The sequence below is a fragment of the Marmota flaviventris genome, chromosome 12 (genome assembly GCF_047511675.1).
Source record: "Marmota flaviventris isolate mMarFla1 chromosome 12, mMarFla1.hap1, whole genome shotgun sequence".
Classification (NCBI taxonomy): domain Eukaryota; kingdom Metazoa; phylum Chordata; class Mammalia; order Rodentia; family Sciuridae; genus Marmota; species Marmota flaviventris.
Window position 1 is genome coordinate 87,300,948 of NC_092509.1, and position 21,190 is coordinate 87,322,137.

Below are 21,190 nucleotides of genomic sequence, written 5' to 3' on the forward strand. Positions count from 1 at the left end.
AGGTTTCCACAGGATTCACATTCTACGTTGTTCTGAAGTTTAATCTGTCCAATTAAACTCATCATATTCTTTCCCAAATTCATTCCTTTTCCCAGTACCATTGTTAATTGCCAATTTCCTAATTACCTAAGCTGAAAATATTGGAAATCAGTGATCATTTCTTTGCTTTATCTATGATTTTCCAATTTAGACATCTACTCATTATTGTCTCATCCATTCTTTCTTTCATCTGTTATCCATCTACCCACTCTGTTTTTATGTACTATTGCCAAAGATGTTTTATATAGTTTCCTTATCTTTTTAAAACTTCTGGTTACTTCATTTCCCCTTGTAAGTCAGTTTGACTTAATTGGTAACGTCAGCATGGCAATTCTTCCTTTCAGTTTTCTTTTGTATGTGAAGTCCGGATTCCTCAAGTTGACATTGATTGACTTCTAGCTCTTTCTCTTGTGTGGCTTTCTTTTCCTCCAACTCATTGTAAGATTACTTCATTGATGGTGATTTCCCCTTAGGGAAGCTGTTCTAACTCTTACTGTCTTTCTTATTTTGGGGGGATAAATCAACATTGGATTCTAACTTTAATGCTTCTTGAGCCCTATTTCTAAATTTCAATCACATATTGTCATATGGCAGAGACTGTACTTTCCTTTTGAACTATATCTTTCCTTAGTGCACCCTAAATATTTTTACACAGAATATCGATTTAGTAGGTTCATATTTACTGGACTTCATAAGTCTGCAGTCTAAAGATCTATGGAAACAATTAAGCGAATCTAGGAACATTGGAGAAAAAAAAATTGTCTTTATTTCACAAGCCCTTAATTGAAAAATTGTAGTTCCTTCTATTTTGAATGCAATAATCATGATAGTATTAAAATACTCATAAGCTTGTTACCAATACTTAGAAAAAATAACTTTCTTATCACTTTACAACTGATGCTGCATCTTAAAATATCATTTATATTCATTCCTGTTTCAAAGTTTTAAGTAGATCTGCTGTTTAATCTTATTGTTTAATGCATTCGGAATAAAAATAAAATGCTATTTCTCAAGTCAGTTTCTTTAAAAGTATTTTACTGGCTGAATTTAAAAATATTCAGTTTCCTTTGTGGTTCTGTTTTTTTGTTTTATGCATTTAAAAATATTATTCCAAGAAGGTACCTATAGGGACTCATAGTTTTTTAAAGAATTTTTTTCACAATACCTTTATTCTACTTTTTTAATTTTTATTTTTATGTGGTGCTGAGGATCAAACAAAGGGCCTCACATGTGCTTGATAAGTGCTCTACCACTGAGCTACAGCCCCAGCCCAAAGTTGTGAATTTTTAAGGAAATTGAGTCCCCCTGATTTTGCCTCAATTTTCTACCCCCTTACTCAGTTTATTACCCACTGAGTAGCCCTCAGCAAGATTTTTTTGTGAGGGTCTTGTGATTGGGGATTATGACAGTTTTGGGTGATAGGGGAGGGTCTGGGTACCCTGATAGGGTAAGACCTGATCTTGAAACAACAGCTTTTCATAAGGGATGTAATTATGGTTGGGAGCAGTTTTTGACATACCAGGCCTCCATCTTCCAGGTGTTTATTTGTCAGATGAGGCTCCCTTTGGTTTTCAGTTGCCCTTCATTGTCTTTCCTTGCTCACATGTTCCTGGCTGACTAGCCACCTAGCACTGCTATTGAGATACTGATGTGACTCAATTTTTGAAAATAAATAACAGCAGCTTCTATGTCAAGGCCTGCCCTAAGGAAGGGGGTGTGACTCTTGTCCTTGGAAAAACCCACAGAGCCTTTCTAGGCACATACCCACCCTGCTGAGTTGTTTGTCTGCAAATAACAGGAGAGATCTGGGTGCCAGGTGTCCCTGACTAACTTAGGCTAGGTGAAGACCCATAGCAACCCTCTAGCATTCATCAATCAGCATGAGACGGGGAAAATACCGGGGATGCCAGATGACCCCCCAGTAATTTATGGTGGTTGATAACATGTTGGGAAACCATGTAGTTCAGCACGTACACCCTTCATGGCTTAAACCAAACAGTTCAAAGGAATCCCCCTCTTGTACTAACCAATCACCCCTACCCAACTTGTTGCCGCCAGTCAATGTGCTAATCAATGTTAAGAGTTGTTTTTTGATTTTCCCACAGTATGGAATGATTTGCTGTGTGATTTTGTGACGCCTAGAGTATCCCCCCAAAACCTATAAAATCTCACCGAACAAAGGACCAGGACTCACTCCCTGGGAACAGTTGTGAGTCCAGGTTCGAGCTTGCAAAAAAGAGTCTTGTGTGATTGCATCGGATTCAGCTCCTGGAGGTCTATTGGGGTCCCTTGAATCTGGCATTACACTAGCACATTACACGTCTCAGACTATGGTCAGAGCTACCACACACACACACCAGATTATCAAACACCTACCTGAACCGTCTACTGATTACATACTTTCTTGGAGTTGTTTTGTCTAGAATATTAACACAATTTTTAAAAATGTAGTGTTTAATGTGGCTCTATTATCTATCTCTGAAATTTTCCTTAGTATCTTAGTCTACTTTTGCTGCTATCCACAGATTACCTAAGACTGTGTAATGTATAATGAAGAGATTTATTTCTCATAATTTCTGGAGGCTGGGAAGTCCAGGATCAAGGTGCAGGCATCTGGCAAGGACTTTCTTGCTGTGCCATCCTATGGCAGAAAAACAAGAAGAGAGGGAGAAGGGGGCTAAATTGGCTTTTACAACAACTCTACTCCATCCATAAAAACCATTCCCAGGATAAAAGTCTTCATCTATACATGGGAGTAAAGCCCTCCTGGCCTAATCACCTCTTAAAGGTTTTACCTCTTAATGCTAATGCATAAGGGATTAAATTTTTAAAATGTGTTTTTGAGGGGACACAGTCAAACTTAGTTAATAACACTGGTTGATTTGCTATTTGTTATTATCTGGAAATTTTGAGTCTCATTTTGAATGTATCTTTAAAAGTATTTTACTGGCTGAATTTAAATGTAATGTTTTATAATGTTTTAATCACTGTCTGTACTCTAATTAGATAATATCAGTGTTGTGGATTATTCCTTATAACTAGCCCTTTGGGATAAAGGATGCTCAACTTTCAGATATGCAGGAAAAACACAATAATAATAAATACATTTTTGAGTTAATTGAGAAAAGATTGTAACAAAGAGACTCCAAAGGCAATGTTTAAACAAGTAATGGGGCAAGCATACACCTCTGACTGTCCGAAGTCATCTATAGACCCAGGCTAGAAGGGCACCTTTGCTCTCTTCCTCATCTGCGTGGTTAAAAACTAGGTGGGTACACATCTAGGCTCCAACCAGCAGGAGGAAGAACAAGGTGTAGAGACTGCCACACAGTCTGGGACTATGGAACACATCATTTCCACTCATGGGCTGCTTCAGAGAGCTAACCCTGGCCACACATGACTACCAGAGTAGGAGAAAATAAATTCTGCTGAATATTCAACATTCATCACCATATTATTATTTTCCTTTTCTAAAGATATCAGCTTTCAAGTTAAGTGCTTTTATGCATATTTTTATTTTTACCCAAGAAGATTGAGTATATCAGTTTAATAACTGGAATTTCTTATAAATATTTTCAAAGTAAAATCTAAGTTAATAGCAGTTATTATTAAAAATATGCTACATGCTTAGGAAATTTTAAAAAAATGTAACAGAAGGACCTGTCTTTGTAAGTACTTCCATGGGACAGAGAAACTCAGAAAAATACTACTTAAGCCAACCATAGAAGACATATTAATTAGAATTAATTTATAGAGTTAATTGCATAGAATGTATAGGGATTTAGAAGGAGATAAATTAACTGCAATTTCAGTAGTTCCAAGAAGGCTCTAAGGGAAAGAATGATATGGGTGGGATAGCAAAGAAATGTTAAGATTCAGCAGACATTCATAGAGATTAAAGTGATTCCATATTAGGAACAAAGACTATCCCAAGTCCCCTAAAACCATGTTTGAGACTAACATGGAATCTGGCACATTTATAAAGCCTATTAAGTGAATAAAAATGGAGCAAGAAATTGTAAGATTTACTAATGAGATATTAAATCATCTTTTTTGGACTGGAATGTTCAAATACCTAGCAGATGACTAGCAGATAGGCCATTTGAGGTATGTTGTAAACAAAAATTTTTTTTTCATAAGGAAAACTTTGGGTAAACTGAGTCAAATAGACAATTAATACTGTTAGCAAAGTTACTGCAAATAGTGGTATAGAAATCTCTCCTTCCTCCCCAGCAGAGAGGCCCCTTGTGCTGCAAACTGCATGGCTGTTAATTCAGGTACCAGAGGGCAATGAGGGGATGGAGAAGAGACAAACAGATACACAAATAGAGTGAAAGCTAGGGCCCCAGTGGTTGGTTTTCCATCCATTAATGAGGGATGGACAACCCAGAGCCAGCTCAGCATATTTATTATGTAGGTTTTAATATCAAAGATTTATTGTGAGAAAGTTTCTTCAAAACAAACAGAACTAAGGTCACAGGTATGAGCAGCCTAATTATGATTATCAGCTCATGCCCATAATTTTCTATGCCCCTGCCCCTGGCAGCTGGTGTCTGAACCTCAAGGTCAAGAATTGAGAGCTCTGTGACTGGCACAAAAACTCCTATTGAACAGGGCATCACCATAGCAACTGGGCAATCTTTTAATCAGCACCTTCACACTGAAAGTTCCCAGGAGAGGTATCACCTCTGTCACAGGACAGCTCAAGGACCCTAATTCAGTCACTGCTCCCGACATTCTTGTAGAACATTTTGTCCATAGGAGGGATCCTATATTGAATTTCTCTGTTTATGGATCACTTGCCTCTCCACAGTTTTTAAACATCTTGGTGCAGAAACAACTGTCTGATAAATAGTCATGTTTCAATTTTATAGTGTAAATATGTTGCTGAGAAGTGGTTGTCCCACCAGGGGCTACATTTCTCAGACTCCCTTGGGGGCTTCCAAGACCCTGGGACTAGTTCTAGTCTGTAGAGTATACAATAGAATTACCAGATGACTTGTAGGTCTTACCCATGGAGACCTGGATCCCTTCTCCATGGGCCAATTGAATGTGGATGGTCAGGATGACACAGAGTGATGTTGAGGGTGACAGGTCCTAGAATGCTAGGGTAACCCACAGCTTTTCTACCCCTCCTAGCTCAACACAAAAATATAAGTGCACTGTATGCAGAGGAGAAACAAGCTTTTGTTTTGTTGAGTCACTGAGATTTTATCTTCTCCCTGTTAATGCATGCAGCGCTTACCTTAATAAGGAACCACTGGATGCTGAAAACAATTGTTCTGTTATTTATCTTTGACTGTGCTGAGTAAATTGCTTTGCTTATGGCACATATGAAATAAATTCTTGTGTAAAGTTTCTACATTAAGTTCTCCAAAAGAGAATGTCAAGAATCCATTTTGAGCATTACTTTTTTTTAGTTGAAACTTTAAATCTTTGGTGATTGATTAAAAGCAAATAGATGGAGTTTATTGATAAATTATTAAAAGTGAAATTAATTTTCATACATACACAAAACCTAAAGAGGCTTATAAAATCCAGATATCCTAGCATTTCGAGGGGGAAAAAAAAGGGGAAATAATCATCTGGGTGTGCTGCGCTATCCACTAGGTTGATGATCTTATGTCATGGCAGAGCTGCTTACTGGGCTTTATTTTCTGCTTTTTTGGGTCTCCTTTTCCCTTCCTTGATTCCCTGGCTCCACTCCCTGTTCCTCTGTGCCTTTCCTTGTTCCTAGTTAAGGAATGGGAGGCTTGCCATTAGCTTTGAGATAGGGACTGTACCAGGAAGCCCTGATCAGCAAGTTAAGTGGCTGTCCTGCGCGCTCTGTTTCCATATCTTCTTAAATGGTTCCTCAGTGGAGGCTTGTACTTTCCAAAGATCCTCCCATTTCCCTCTTCTGGTGTTTTCCACGATCCTGGCTAGCTCCCTATTTGTCCTGCTCACCAATATTTCCAACATTCTTTTCTTACTTTTTTCATCTCTTGGCATTGACTCCTAGTATCGATCTTTAGCCTATTTAACAAGCAAGTGTCCTCCAATCTTCAAGGGAAGTGGGCCGCATGTCCCTGTTGGCAATGACCAACAGGTTAGTTACTCTCTCTGGTAAATGTCTCTTACTTCATGTCAGCATATTTCTTCTTAGTCTAACTTCGGAATACCTGCTACTGCAGGGTTCTTTGTCAAAGTCTAATCTTAGCCTGGGCATGGGAGGCTCTGGAGGCTGAGGCAGGAGTATTGTGAGTTCAAGATGAGTCTCAGCAATTTAGCAAGGCCCCAAGAAACTCAGTGAGACTCTGTCTGTAAATAAAATATGAAAAAGGGCTGGGGATGTGGTTCAGAGGTTAAGGCCCTGGGTTCAATCCTCAGTACCCCCCCCCCCAAAAAAAAGCATAACCTTAGAATCTCGAAAACATAATTCTATATTCTTTACTTTTACTGTTGATTACTACCAAGTAGATATCCCTTAGTGAAGTAGCAATTTCATAATAATGGAAATATCTAGAAAGCAGGTAAATAAATAGCTAAGCAGGCATTCTTAGTTATGAAGGTCAAAAGATAACCCAGGACCATTGAATATTTTTAAAAAAAGTTTTAAAAGTTCATTAAGGATACCAAGCAAGATGAAGTAAATTCTTAAAATAGTTAGTTGATATAAACCTGGATGTCCTTTGGAGGCCTCAGGATTGTGGCTGAGAAATGAAGATCTACCTATTTTGGGGGGTGCGGGGTAGATACCAGGGATTGAACTCAGGGGCACTTGATCACTGAGCTACATCCCAGCCCTATTTTGTATTTTATTTAGAGACAGGGTCTCACTGAGTTACTTAGCACCTTGCTTTTACTGAGGCTGGCTTTGAACTCTTGATCCTCTTGCCTCAGCCTCCTGAGTTGTTGAGATTATAGGTGTGCACCACTGTGCCCTGCTGTGAAGATCTTAATATCATCATTCAGATGTACAATAATTATCATAACACTATTAAAAAACTTTGAATTTCAAGTAAAAATTAATTCTGCCTCTAGTTGGATAAATTGCTTTACTTGGCTCAACCTTGATTTACCATGCATATGAAAGACATACTGTCAGCTCTTTCTATCTCACGATGCTGTTCTGGAATCAAAGAATGTATGTCAAAGCAGCAAATACTGTGCAGGCTTCTCATTTCTGCCTAGCTATGAACTTGCCCTCTTCAAGATGAAACTGTGATCCTATCTAGGGCAGATTATGTATTCATTTGGTCATAGATCTTAACTTAGTGCCAGTCTGCACAAGAGCCTTAATAAATATTTATTGCCAATAATGAACAAAATCTTCTATTTAAATAGCTTTGGCTCATTTCATTTTATTGTATTATATAATGTCCTAAGTCCATAACCCTACATAAGTTCTGTTTTTTAGAAAGTGAGTGGTTCATGGCTTCTAAACAAATGCATGATATAGTGCATCAGAGGTCTCAAATGATGCTAGCAGGAAACTCGAAATTAGAAAAGCCCTTCAGTTTTGACCCACTTTAGGAAAGAGGGTCAGATCTTTGTCCCCTGCACTGACCACTCATTTCTGCTCCAAAGAGATGTCCAACTGGTGAAGCAGCTTCACTTTGCTTCCTCCAAATTGGTAGGTTCCTCTGAAGGGGAACCCGCCTCACTTCAACATTACCTGCAACTGGATATCAAGTTGATCCAATTCTTTATTAAAATTTCAAGTTCTTTTGACTTCCGGTGCCCCCATTCTCTAAACTACCTGTGTCAGTAATATTTTGGCTCCCACCTGAATCTAATTATTTTCATTCCTTGAGAGCCCAGTCAAGACCGCACACTTCCATAAGGAATTAGGCTACTATAAATGTTTGTTAGCCATGTTGGTGATATGTACTAAGGTAAAACACCTCTTCCAGTTCTCTTATCTAGCCATGGAATGGTTTGATGTTCCCTTAAGTGAGCCTTGTCTTGTTGGTGCTTTGATTCTAATTTCAGAACTTCACTCTATCTCAGCAACTTAGGAGGCTGAGGCGGGAGGTTTGCAAGTTCAAAAGTTCAAAGCCAGCTTCAGCAACTTAGTGAGACCCAGTTTCAAAATAAAAAGGGCTGGGGATGTGACTCAGTGGTTAAGTGCCCCTGGATTCAATCCCCAGTACATAACAACAACAAAAACAAGAAAACTCCCCAAAACAACAGAATTTTACTTTCATCTGAGCAATTCACTGTTCCTGTGTGTTCTCAAAAGGGAATTTTTCCTTTTTGTGTTCAGCACTCTTTCATGGCTCTTTCTTCTCCCTTGGATTCTAGATCTGCATAAAGGGCAATGTTAGTGTCAGGCACCAATCTGTTTTACCTAAAGGAGCCCATTTCCTCTAGCTCCCTTCAACTGTTTTTAGGCCAAATTTGTACACCCTGAGACTCTTCCCATAGGACACATTAATTCATAGGTAATTATTTGGTCTTTCTAGGCAATTGGCCCTGGTGAGTTCATACCTCTAGTTTTCCTGGAATGTACTGAATTTGTGCCTCCTGTCTGGATCCCAGGTTAGCTACAGGCACTCTTTCAGATGTACACTACATTCACTTAGAATTCCGACTTGTATCTGATGATTGGCTAGTTTTAATCTCAAAGTATTTCTATTAGAAGGGACAGGAGCTCTAAACTGATTGAAACCAAGTGAGTGGAAAATACACGTTGTATGGCCAGTTTGCTTTCACTTAATTTCTTAATCAGTTGCAAAACTTTCCATCACTTATTCTTTTCCTGCTTCTGGGTCCTCACCTCCCCTTTTCATGTTATTTTTGGCATTTTCTATCCTAAGTTGCATCTGAAATAGGCTTTTCACATATTGTTCTCATCCATGGCTTACATCCTCTTTTCCAGGCAGCTCTATCTCAAAGAACATCAGAAGGTTAGAGAGATAACCTCTGCCTAATGTGGGAACCAACTAAAACAGCATTGTAATAGAGAAGTCGTTCTGTTCCCCCTCCTACTCCAGCATGGCTCCATGTAACTTTAGAGATGAAATAGGGAATTGATTTTACAAAGAAAACTTAGATTTATGTAAGTATCTTTGTATTCATCAGAGTAAAATTCCCTAGTCACTCTAACAAATGATTCCCAAATATCAGTACTCTTTTATCCTTCATAAATATGCCAGTGTGGGTGGCATAACTGTTGTGGGTATGGTGATTGCCTCATGTGGCTTTGCAATATCAGGCTTCTTTGCTTCTATCAGTACCATTTTAGAAAGAATAACTTGGGGAAGAGAATAATTGGCATGTGTTGTATGAATATGGATGTCCCCACCAAAATTCATGGTGAGACATAATTCCTCAAGGTGATGGTATTGAGATGTGCTGGGACTTTTAAGAGGTAGTTAGGTCATGGGGTCTCCATTATAATGAAGGGATTAATGTTCCCATGGGAATGAGTGAGAACTGATTGTTATAAAGCAAGTCTGGCACCGCTCCACACTCTGTTGCATGCCTGCTTTTCTCTTCCATACACCCTCATCTGTCTTTCTGCTTTTTTCTGCCATGTTTTGATACAGCTGGAAACCTTCACCAGATGTGGCTGCCCAATTTTGAACTTCCCTGCCTCCATAACTGTGAACTAACTAAATTCCCTTTCTTTATAAATTATCCAGTCTCAAGTATTCTCTTATAGCCACAGAAAACAGTCTAAGATAGAGTGTCTAATTGACAGACTTGGGCCTGGTAGCTGAATCTTCTGCTCACATTCTACCAAAAAGAACTTTTTTTTATGGTCCTAACTATTCAAAGTAAACTATCAAATTCTAAGTGAAATCAAAGTATTAAATACAAGATAAAAGTATGAGAAAGTAAATATCCAAATATTCTCTGTAGAGAAGCATCCATAGAAAGTTCTATTTTTGCCATGCATTTTGACAGGCCTGGGGAATGTCATCTACCTGGTACCCAGGGAGACGTCCTAAGTTTGGTGAGTAGCTAGCCATCTTTATTCCATTCTCCCAAAACAAGACAAAAGTTTTGGACAGTAACAATAGCTAAAATAAAGAGATACTGATGTGAGCAAAGTAGTAATAGTAATAGGTAGGAAAGACAAAAAAGACTTATTCCAGCCATTTTGGAGCTCAATTATGCCATAATTTATACTTACTTGCAAATTTTAACCCTTGCAATCCATCCAGTGATAAAGAAGTTCAAAAAGTTATTTGAGTTGCTATGAATTCAGTCCATACTTTTTTGTAACTCTTACTTGTCTGAAGCATCCTTCATTCAGAACAGAATTACTGCTCTCTCTTGGAGCTCCCAATATGGTCATTCCTATCTATCCAATGAAGGTTGGGATAAACTTCTAGAACTCCATGTGAACAGAAGTGGTAGGTAGTCTGCGGTTCCTTGGCTACTAGCATTCTATAGAGAGGTTGGTGTCAATTGCTTTCAGTGCTCCCTTTTTAAATGGGGTCTTTGGAAGGGAGCAGAGGACACCCAATTGAGTTTGTGACAAAAGAGATGAATTGCCAGAGGAGACGAATGTGATATAACTTGGTGCCCAAGGGAGGTTACGTATAGTGCTGGTGGGAAGTTGGAATCTCATTCTCAGTGAACCTCTAAAATATTGGAATATATCTATTTTTCTCAGTTTTTCTAGCTCCGAGCATGGCTTATGGCAAGTAGTCATTGCTGGTGAATGTATTAATTCATCGATTATTAGATCTTTTCTAAATTACACCCTATAAAATGATCTAAATGTTTTGCCAGGAGCATATAATTAAACCTAGTGTTCCGAAGCGTGAATTAAGAAATCTTAAGCAAAGACTACCTTGTGCTTCTTTCTTATAACTCTGGTACTTCCTATTGTGACAATAGATAGTCTTAATTGTAATTATTCTAGTTTAAAATTATGCCAGGTATACATACTAGGAAGTATCGTGTTCATTTCTTAATATGGAAACATTTTCTACCTCTACCGATTACTTCTTCACAGTGGGTCATTTATAAACTCTGGCAGACTTAAGCAAAAAAAGTTAGAGTAGCAGTATAATCTGTTTTTTTTGACTTATTCAAGCTATGTTTCAGGGCCGACTATAAAAGATGAAATAAGTACAGAATGTGTCGATCTTACTGATTTAAGCCCAGCTCATCAGGATTTTCACTTTCTAGATTTCACTAGAATAGCAACAGATAATTTGGGAAGATAAGAGAATATCTGAACCTTAAGGTATTTCCGGTTCTTTTGCTTCATCCAGAAATAAAGGATAAAAATAACCTCATGTATTTTGAGAAGTTAAAGTAAGGATGTTTGAACTTAAGAATGTGCCAAAAGAGTTAATTACTGGCTACATCAGTTCTTTTTTGTCTCTGTCAATAAGAAGCAAGTACTAGAACATTCCACCAGTTGCATCGATCCAGCTTAAACCAGTTGTAAAGTTCATGGCCAGGTCCTCCATATAAGGAAGTGGAATTCCTGCCCCACCATGGCTTTCATCAATTCTCCCTGCTGTCTAGTATTTTTTGCTCCCTGCAGTGGCTTGTTTTGCTTTGACAGCTGTTTTGCCTGTCTCTTGGCCTAAATCCTAGACTTCAGTTTTGTTTCCTATCTTTGAAAGGTCCTTTTGACCCGAGAGCAATTACTTGCTGCAAATCTGTTGAGTCTCTTGGTTCTTCGTTTTTATTCTTAGCCTAGATGATGGCTTATAAGCCTCTGTTTTTGTCCAAAATAAAAGTGAGCTTTGAGAGAAAGCATGTGCCCTGGTTGTGTTAGTTTTTTGTCTCTGTGACCAAAAGTCCCAACAAAAACAAAAACTCTTAGAGGAGGAGAAATTTATCTTGGCTCCTGGTTTGAGAGTTTCAGTCCATGGTTGGCTACCTCCATAGCTCTGTGCCCAAAGTGAAACAGAACATCATAGTGGAAAGGGATGGCCAGGAAGCAGAGAGAGAGAGAGAGATCTTGAGTACAAAGAACCATTTGTTAACATTGTCCCCAAGGGCATGACCCCAGTGCCCTATTTCATTTAGTCATGCTCTACTTGTCTATAGTCTTTACCCATTAATCCATTCAAAGTATTAATCCATAAAATGGATTAACCCACTGCTGATTAATCTACTGATCTGGTTACATCTCTCATAATCTAATCATTTCACCTGTAAACATTCCTGCATTATATTACACATGTGCTTTTGGGGGGCACCTTATTTCTAAGCCATAACATTGATTCATATTCAAGTTTATTGTGAATAAGCCATTATCCACTGAAACTACTATGCAATCTGTTTTGTGTGTGGAACCCCTTAGAAGCTTACAGCACTCCCATATTCTATTTCCAAGATGTTTATATGACTGTGTGTGTGTGTGTGTGTGTGTATGTGTGTGTTATGGTGCTGGGGTTTGAACCTTGAGCCTTACACATGCTATGCAAGCCATCTACCAGAGCTACAATCCCAGTCCTTTTTCTAAGTTGTTTAAGGCACGTTTTTAGCTGAAGGATCTCAAAGACGATACATAAAAGCCAAGGCCCTTGTTGCAGTTATGGGGGACCCTGGCTAAACACCTTATATTGTCCCTGTGTTTCTTTCCTTATTCATCATAGCAAATTGCTCTTTAGGTACTACCTATTCACCCTTTCTTTCCTGTTGCCTTGATTACTTCCCTAGTTTAAGCCCTAGTTCTCTCCCAACAGATTACAAAACTACCTCATATTTATTTGACTTTTTCCCTTAATTATGTCTTCTTTCAAAACATTCTACACTAAATCTTGTGATTTTTAAAACACAAAGAAATCATGACCCTTCTAGGAAGAGAGACCCAGAAATGACAAATCTAAGTTTAATTTTGGGTCTGCAATTCACTAATTAAGTATTTTTAGATAAGTTTCTATGTTTATTGAGCAATAAAGTGGGAATGAGAGAGTTTATCTTTAAGAGTTTTAGTGTAAAGTAAACAAGTAACAAATGTATCTAGCACAAGGTCTGACCCACCTAAACCATAGCAATACCTTTTTAGCTTTCCCTGTTATATTCTCTCTTCTCCCATATATTCTAGCCAAACTAGATAAACTACTGTTGCTGAACACAGTAAAAAGAATTGCTGGACACATTTTCCCCTGATTTTTCACAAACTACTCTGTGTACCTGGAATGGTCTCACCTCCTTTTTTGACTGATTGGGTTGAATTAATTCTTTAAGATCTTCCCTAATTCTACCTTCCCTGTGAAAATCAGTCATGAATACTATACAAGTAAAAATACATATTAAATATAGAACAAAAGCAAATACTTTTCGTGGATGAAGAAATCCAAGGTCTATTATAATGTTCTACTATTATTTGAATAACTATTTTTTTCCCAAGAAACCTTAGAGTTATGAACTTTTTAGACATCTGTGTTTTGAGAAGTAGGAAGGTAGAGAAGTCTATCATTCGAAAATAGGGAGATTGTTTTTCTTTTGTGTACCATAAAAGAATGTTCATGTGAAATGTCCCTAGAATACATCAGGTGGTCAAACCCATCTGAGAGGATCCTAAGCATCTGTCACTGTTGGTGAGTTTGACAGGAGGGAAGGAGGAGGATATAAACATAAAATTCATAAGTGTAATTGAGAGAGCCAACATAATCTCTCATATTAAAAAACTTTGCTTACTATGTACCATTTCTTCTTGTTTAAACCAGTCAGCTCCCTAATCCTGGAAGCCTGTTTCCTTTTATTTGCCATCGAGGCCACCACCCAGACCTTGCCTAAATGGCAATAATCCAAGTCAAGGCTTGGTCTCCGTGAGTGTATAAATTTGGGTTCTGTTGAACTTAGATTCAGATTCTTAGCTTATTCTACCACTAACTATGGGAATTTGAAAGTAAATTTGTGTAAACAACTCTGAATTACAGTAACATCTCTTTGGGCTTAAAATTTCAATTTGAGAAGGTAAGATACTAAAAGCATGGCAGTTCAGGCATCCAAGTTGTCAAAGGACCCAAAAGGAAACACACGTTTAAGATGTTCAACAGTTCTCTTTCCTTCTCCTTCTTTCTGTTCTCCTCCCCTCTGCCACTCCTCTCTATCTTCCCTTCCCTCTTCCTCTCCCCCACATCCTCTCTCTTTTTTTCCTTTATGTGCTATTTTCAAATTCAAGATAAAGGAGCCACTTGGAAGTAAATATCCAGTCAAATATTGAATATATAGAAACATCCATAGATGGTTCTGCATAAGAAGTTTTGCCACTGTCTTATTTGTGGGAAAATTTCATTTAGATTAGGTCTGGAGTAAGATACAGTATTTGGCCATTGGAATGATATGTATTTAGCTTTAAAGATTCTCAACAGAAAGGATGGAATTATTTCTGCATTTGATGGGTAATTTTTATTCTATAGGTATGGTTTACATTTTAGTCAACTCTGTATGACAATTCACACCTATAAGATTTCAAATCATGTTTTACTCTGTTAATCTCACAGATTAAAATAAGTCATAAATGATTAGTACTAGAATATTATAGTCCATGTTTACACACAGAAACAAAGATATTGAATACAAACTTATCCTATAAGGGCCAAATGGTTGAGTCTTTTTTTTTTTTCTGGTGTTGAGGATTGAACTCAGGGCCTTGTACATGTGAGGCAAGCACTCTACCAACTGAGCTATTTCCCCAGCCCAGTATATGGGCCAAATAGGCAATTGTGTACATTTTCCTAGATATCATGGGGTTTATCATGACTCATTTTTACCTTCTGGCATAAGCATATTGAAAGTAATGTAAAATAAGTCTGAGAAAAGTAAATTTTTGTTAAAAAAACATTTTTGATGAGTGAATTTTTAACTATGCCTACTGTTCACTACTTGTGATTTAGTATAACAACTGAACATGCCTGTGTACTAGGAATTTCAGACTGAGTAGCTGGATGGAACTTCTCTCAATTATAGATGCCACTTGTATGAATCACATTTCTGTGAACGGTCATATGAAACAGTCACCATAACAAAAAATGCCAATGAAGTGAAAATGATCTTTGCAATCATTTTATATTACTTTGAATCTGTGCAGCCAGCATGACTTATCCTCTCCCCCGCCTCCCCCGCCAAATGAAGAGGTATCTTAGATTCTTGTTTTGACTGTCTGTCCAAAATTGACTGACTCTAAAACATGGCAATTTATTTAGAGAAAGACCAGCAGCATTCATTTTATGACCAGTAAGTGTGTTGGATAGTTACACTGCTCACTCCTCATAGTCTTATGGGCCTGGATTCTGTTTAATGTGACAGTAATACTTAAAATAGGAGCAGAGTGTCCCGTGTTTATGTGGACTGCAGTTCGTCTCCATTAGACACTGGGAATAATTACGTAATGGTATAAGGTGTCATAGAAAGGTTTTATGGAAAAGTTATTCTATGTGGACCTTGAAGAATTGGTTGGATCCTGAGAACTGGAAAAGACATTTTAGACAGGGAGTAGAGGTGAACCAAAGATCTGGAGACAACTGAAATGAGCTCTTAAACGTGCAAGTTACAAGGCTTGTGCAAAAAAAAGGTGCATAATCCAGTGTGATGTTAAGGAAGGAAGGATGTCTGGAAGGGAGTAATGGGAGGTATATTGTGAAGGTCACATTGGGAGGGTTTTAAATTACAAAAGGAGACATTTGAGCTTTATTTTATATGTCATGGGACCTGGTTGGACAACTCTGTATTTTAGAAGATGACGCATGCAGCTGTTTAGAAGATGAATTAGAAGTGACTGGAAACAGAACAAGTCATGAGAATCGGCAAGACAAGAGGGCCTATTCTAGAGTGGGGTGAATAAAAATGAGCCACCCACAGACAGGAGTATAGGAAGATTGACAGATTGGTGGTACAATCAGTAAAGGGATCCCTAAGGAAGATGATTAAACTGGACTCCCTTTCTGTTACAATATGACCTGCTAAAACCTGCAATAAAAAGGGTAAGTTAGAACTAATTTGGACTTTCTCTGATGAAAACTCAAGCAAGAGTAATGCTTTTAAAACCTGATATATATAGTTTCTTGCCATTGCTGTTGCCTGATTACTAAGCAAGCTTGTAGTGAGAATCTGGTGTGCGGATGATGGATTGTCAAATGAGACGCTGATCACGGGTCCATGGGGAAGACACTGCTGCACAAGTTATGCAGGAATATGGATCATACTGATTATTTTTCTGCTTTCTGTGGGTGATTCCTTCACATGGGATATTATTTTCCTCCCCAGGTGACACTTGAGACTGCAGAGTTCAGGATTTGGGAAATGTATTCTGGTCAGTGGGTGGCAGTGTTGCATAGTAGAGAGAGCATAGGTTCTGTGGTGGGAGGAGCTGTGAACAACCCTGGCACTGTGACTGCTCCTCAGTCCCCAGGTTCCCAGTCTGGATTATCCAACCACCTTCAAAATTTGCTGGAGTTTCCTTGTAACCATAGATTCCCATACTCTGCCCCTCAGAGATTCTGATTCAGTCAATCTGGGAGGGGGCCCCCAAATAGTGGTGTACATATATTTTAACATTCTAGGTAATTTTGAGAGTTAGCTAAATTTGGAATCTAGTGACTTAATGTTTCTGAATTTCAGTTTTCATGAACATTAAACGAGACAATACAATTGAGCTTTATCAACTTTAAATCACAATAAAATATCAATTGTTAATTGAATGACTTTGTAAGATAGCTTTTTCCTCTTTTTTAAAGACTTCATCAATTTCTCATCAGTTGGAAGTTTGCATGAGATCAGGGAGCAGGAAGAAAACTGATGAATTCTGTCCAATTTAGTACAGAATATATAGCATTAACTGGGTAACAGTTTTTAGATATTGAATTGGTGGTAAAAAGTTTAAGATCTTTACTTGATTTTTTTTTTAAATCAAAGAAACAAACGCCGGTTTCAAAAATAGCAATGAAATGCAAAACTTTTAATACAAAACTCAAATTTATTATTGACACTGTGATAACTTAATTTACAAATATATTCTGACTTCGTTTTAAGAGCAATAGCTTAAGTTAAATACAGTGTTCTCTTTATCACTTCCAAGTCAAATACACTCAAACAAAACAACATTAAAAAACATTTCTCAATAATAACAGTGATTTCTGGAACAGGAATCCAAGTTAAGGAGATTTCAGCAGCTCAATACAATCTATATGTAATAATACATAGCGTGTCAGTTGACCTTGAAGCTTACAGCGTATCGTAATCAGTCCCATAAATTTTATTCACAGTTTCTGTCACCAGAGTTACCTGACCATTTCAGTGTGAGGGGTTTTCTAATACAGAGGTTCTTCTGTATTTTATGACAGTACCACAGACAGTACCATAGTATCTCTTTTCTTCTACAGTCTCTCAATTTTAGTCTTACTGATGTTTTTTCAGCCCTGAATCTGGATAACTTCCATGGTAATCCATCCTGTGTCACTTGTTCCTCCCCTGAGCCTGTCAAGTCACCCCAAACAAGCCAAGTTGTCCACCCAGGCAGCCACACTGGCACGTTCCTTCCGTCCTTGATACCATCTTTTAATTCCCTTCAGTTAGGAATCAGTCACTTTAGGCTGTTAGCCTGAAGGTCATTCAGAAGATTTAAGTAAATATTTGATTTCAGGAACCTGGGATAAGAGTCCTTTTCCATAAGGGTATATATGATTTTTTGGGCTTCATCAAAACACGTGTGAGTTGGTGCTTTAATCTTCTTGGCTGTAGATTCTCGAGTACGAAAGTCAATATTGATCTAAAAAAGAAAACTTCATTAATTCATGTCCATGTCATATTTATGGTAATTTTATGATGCACCTATTGTAATTTTTGAAACACCTCAAGAAAACAGTCTTATGTCCTCATTTACTCATTTCAAATCTCTTGTTTGACTACTCTAAGCCTATACTAGGTATGGAGGAGATAAAAAGAAATATCACAAGAAAAGTGTCTGTTTCAAGTTACAAAAGAAGCAGCCATGAGAAATGTAAATATCTACAAAAGGTGGTCCACATATCAAAGAAGAGTAATGTGGACACTTGAGATTTACTAGGTGAGAGGACTCCTTGTGCATCTACTTCCTGTTGAGACCAAGAACGTTTTACAGGAAGACAAGCACTACTAGTGACAGGACGTATTTTAGCTGCTGCAGTTGCATGCATTATAGGAATCTGCATTTCATCCTTGCCCTGGATAGCTCATTAAGGATCCCCTGATGTGTGGTTCTGGCCCATAGTACCTGTGCTCCTTTCTCTACCCGTCCATCATGTTCAATAGTTTGCAAAGTCAATCTTTCATTCTCTGCACTGAAATCTTCCCAAATCCAGAGAATTATTTTGTAGTTGCACTGAACTATATGAATATGCCTAAATATGCAGAAGTAAAATCATGATACTCAAAAAGGATTTCATCTTTTATGTTTGAAGTTTCATGTTGACTTAATTCTTTTACACATAAGCTGATAATAATGGACTTAATACTCACTTGTTTAGCTGCATCTGAATGCACAAATGCTTTATATATCTTCTCGGCCTTGCAATGCAAAAGATCAGACTCTGTTTTCTTGTAGTCTTCACAAGCCAGCCAGAACTCAATATTCTCCTCACTGAACTCAGACTTAAGAAAATTTCCAAAGACATCTTGACCAGCTAAAAACAAAGGGAACAATTGAGATAATTAAATTAATTGAGCCAATAAGTGAATAACTTGAAGAAATCTGTAAGAAAAATAGCTACTACATTCTCTCTCAATAAAATAAGATACAACTGCTGCTGGAACAGCCAGGTCACAGTTTGTAAAGGAGGAAAGACCCTAGAGATCCCTTTATTTATAGAAGAGGAACTGGAAACAAACTTGTTCTCAATCACATAGCTGCTTGGTATGCTTTGCTTCCTTTTGTATTTAAATCAAGAATTTGGCTCTGCCGATTATAAAACAATGTCTTTTCTTATGAAGACCAACATCTTAGCCAGAATGTAGAGCATTTCAAGGAAGAAAACAAGAATTGCAAAGGGGATTAACATCATGTTAATAATTACAAATATAATTTCCAAATCCAATTCATGTTAGATAATGGCAGGCCTATATATCACCTATGCATCTGATATACTAATTACATTTGCTGCAATTACTGAGACTTATATGGGCTATTTATGTGCCACTTATTTGTTTAGCTGAGTTGTATACTATATCTGATAATAATATTGATGAGCTAGGTTGAACTCCTTCATCCCCAAACAAGGCTCTTTAGGGTGTTTCTGGGGAGAAGAGGATAAGTTTACTCTTTAGATAGACAACAAGCTGCATGTCTATACCTCTTCACCTTCTCATTCCAGTAGAACTGTAATACCCATAATAAGAAGAAGGGAATATGATTTCATTCCTTCCCTTCTTTGGTCAGAAAATCCCCGCAAGACTCTTTGTGTTTAAACATCCTTTTACATTTTCTATGTTAGAACATGCATCATATAATATATAAAATGCAATTATTCATGTTTTTCAACAACCTTCAAGGTAGAAAGGGACTATGTCTTTGCTTTTGAATACCTTTGCTTCTAAAATGCCTGTCACATAAACGTGGGATGAATGAGATAATTAATGAATGTATGAATGATAAAATACTAACTGTATGAATGAATCCTCTTTATATCCAACTGTAAAAATAGATTCTTTAGGCAACTTTCAAAATCAGAATTCACATATTAAGATATATGGTTTACTTTTAAAACTTTAAACTTCATGAACCCCAGTGTAATTTTAATTTTTTTCCTATAATCATCAGTGAAAATGCCTAATTGCCTTGGCAGGTTTGTCTAAAACACTGTTGTAGAATTAAGTGTTAAGTCAGCATATCACAAAGAGGCCTACTATGCTGAAGTTATCAATGTTCATGGAAATGTCAGACTACAACTTTTTGCATATTATGCTATTTTAATGAAGCCTTTCAATCTATTAGGGTATTGAGCTGAATTAAGAAGCATTCCATGATTAATGTACACTTACTTTGGTTGGCAAGAAGTTTTTCTAGAGATTGAGACCACTGTATTACTTCATCAGCAGAAAGTCTACAGAAGAAAAAAAAATAAGCATGTTAGTAAAATAGTTTTTATGTAAGCCCAAATGCAATTGGAATGGCTGCTGCCCTCTGATAATTTCACAAACTAATATTCTAGTTACAAGACATTTTAGTAACATAGACTTATAAGGATTTCTTAGAATTACCATAAGTATGAAAAAAAAATCTGCCAATTAAGTTTGAGAAATTCAAATAGATAAAAATCTGACAGTACAAAGATAAATAAGCAAGTATATACACAGACATGTTTATATTTAATTTGCATTGGTGCTAATGTAGGCTAATCTTATTTGGCATATTACCTAAGAGAAAACCCATCATGTGCAGTATTAATCTCTTACTAGGATAGAAAACTGGTCCCTAGACTGATCTTGTAAATGATAGTAAAATGGATTAATGCACATACATGTCTTTGGACTTGGAAGATTTCATTCCAGATTCCGAATGTGGGATCATAGATCTCAGGTATGCTTTCATGTCCATTGCACTACAAAAGACAGAAAGTGAGTACTTAGTATTTCTCCATTAGGATTCATTTTATTTGTAAAATGAACAAAACATGGTCTAAATGCCTCTAAGATTGAATAAGGCAATAACAAAAGTAACTGATAGCACATTTTTTATACTCAGATAGGGCTCATTTTTATGAGTCCATGTCTGAAAAATTTCTCACCTAATTTAATGCCATATAACGATTTACTTTTTGTTACAACCGAATCTTACTTATAAACCACAACAGGCAGGCAGTTGCTCTGGTCTGGCTGACCCAAATGCTCATATTCTCTTCCATTCATTCACACGCCCTCTGTCATTAGAGATAGTCTAAGTGAGACACTAGAGGAACTTACAATGTCTTTGGCCTCCTTTTTTGCGTTTTGTCATCTAGAAGTGAATGACCAGTTTCTTTCAAGTCCTTTGGGTTTGCAGAGAAGAACATTCCTGGCATTTTGTCCAGCCTTGGCGTGGAGATGGCTGCTGCTCTCATGGTCCTCTCTCAGCAAATGTCTGCTCGCCAATGTCTCTGCTGCTTTATATAGAGAAGGCAGACAGGCTCTGGCTGCACGAGGGAGGCTGTTTATCAAGTGATGTTACCACAGACACTGCAAGTTCCTCCTTCCTTGGTGTGTTGTGACGTGAGCTTGAAAAAAAAAAAAA

The 21,190-nt window shown here is 37.5% G+C and overlaps 1 protein-coding gene and 1 long non-coding RNA gene across 2 annotated transcripts in view; one reads left to right on the top strand and one right to left on the bottom strand.

Annotated features, from left to right (window-relative positions):
- Positions 1-21,190, top strand: part of LOC139707842 (uncharacterized) — a 262,953-nt gene that overhangs the window by 44,139 nt on the left and 197,624 nt on the right. The window lies entirely within an intron of this gene.
- On the bottom strand, positions 16,905-21,103 carry Rgs1 (regulator of G protein signaling 1). The gene is made up of 5 exons (XM_027948815.3): positions 20,884-21,103; positions 20,442-20,522; positions 19,963-20,024; positions 18,445-18,608; positions 16,905-17,716 (listed from the first exon to the last, which is right to left on the bottom strand). The coding sequence occupies exons 1-5, from the start codon at positions 21,018-21,020 to the stop codon at positions 17,531-17,533; spliced, it is 630 nt and encodes a 209-aa protein (XP_027804616.1). The 5' UTR covers positions 21,021-21,103; the 3' UTR covers positions 16,905-17,530.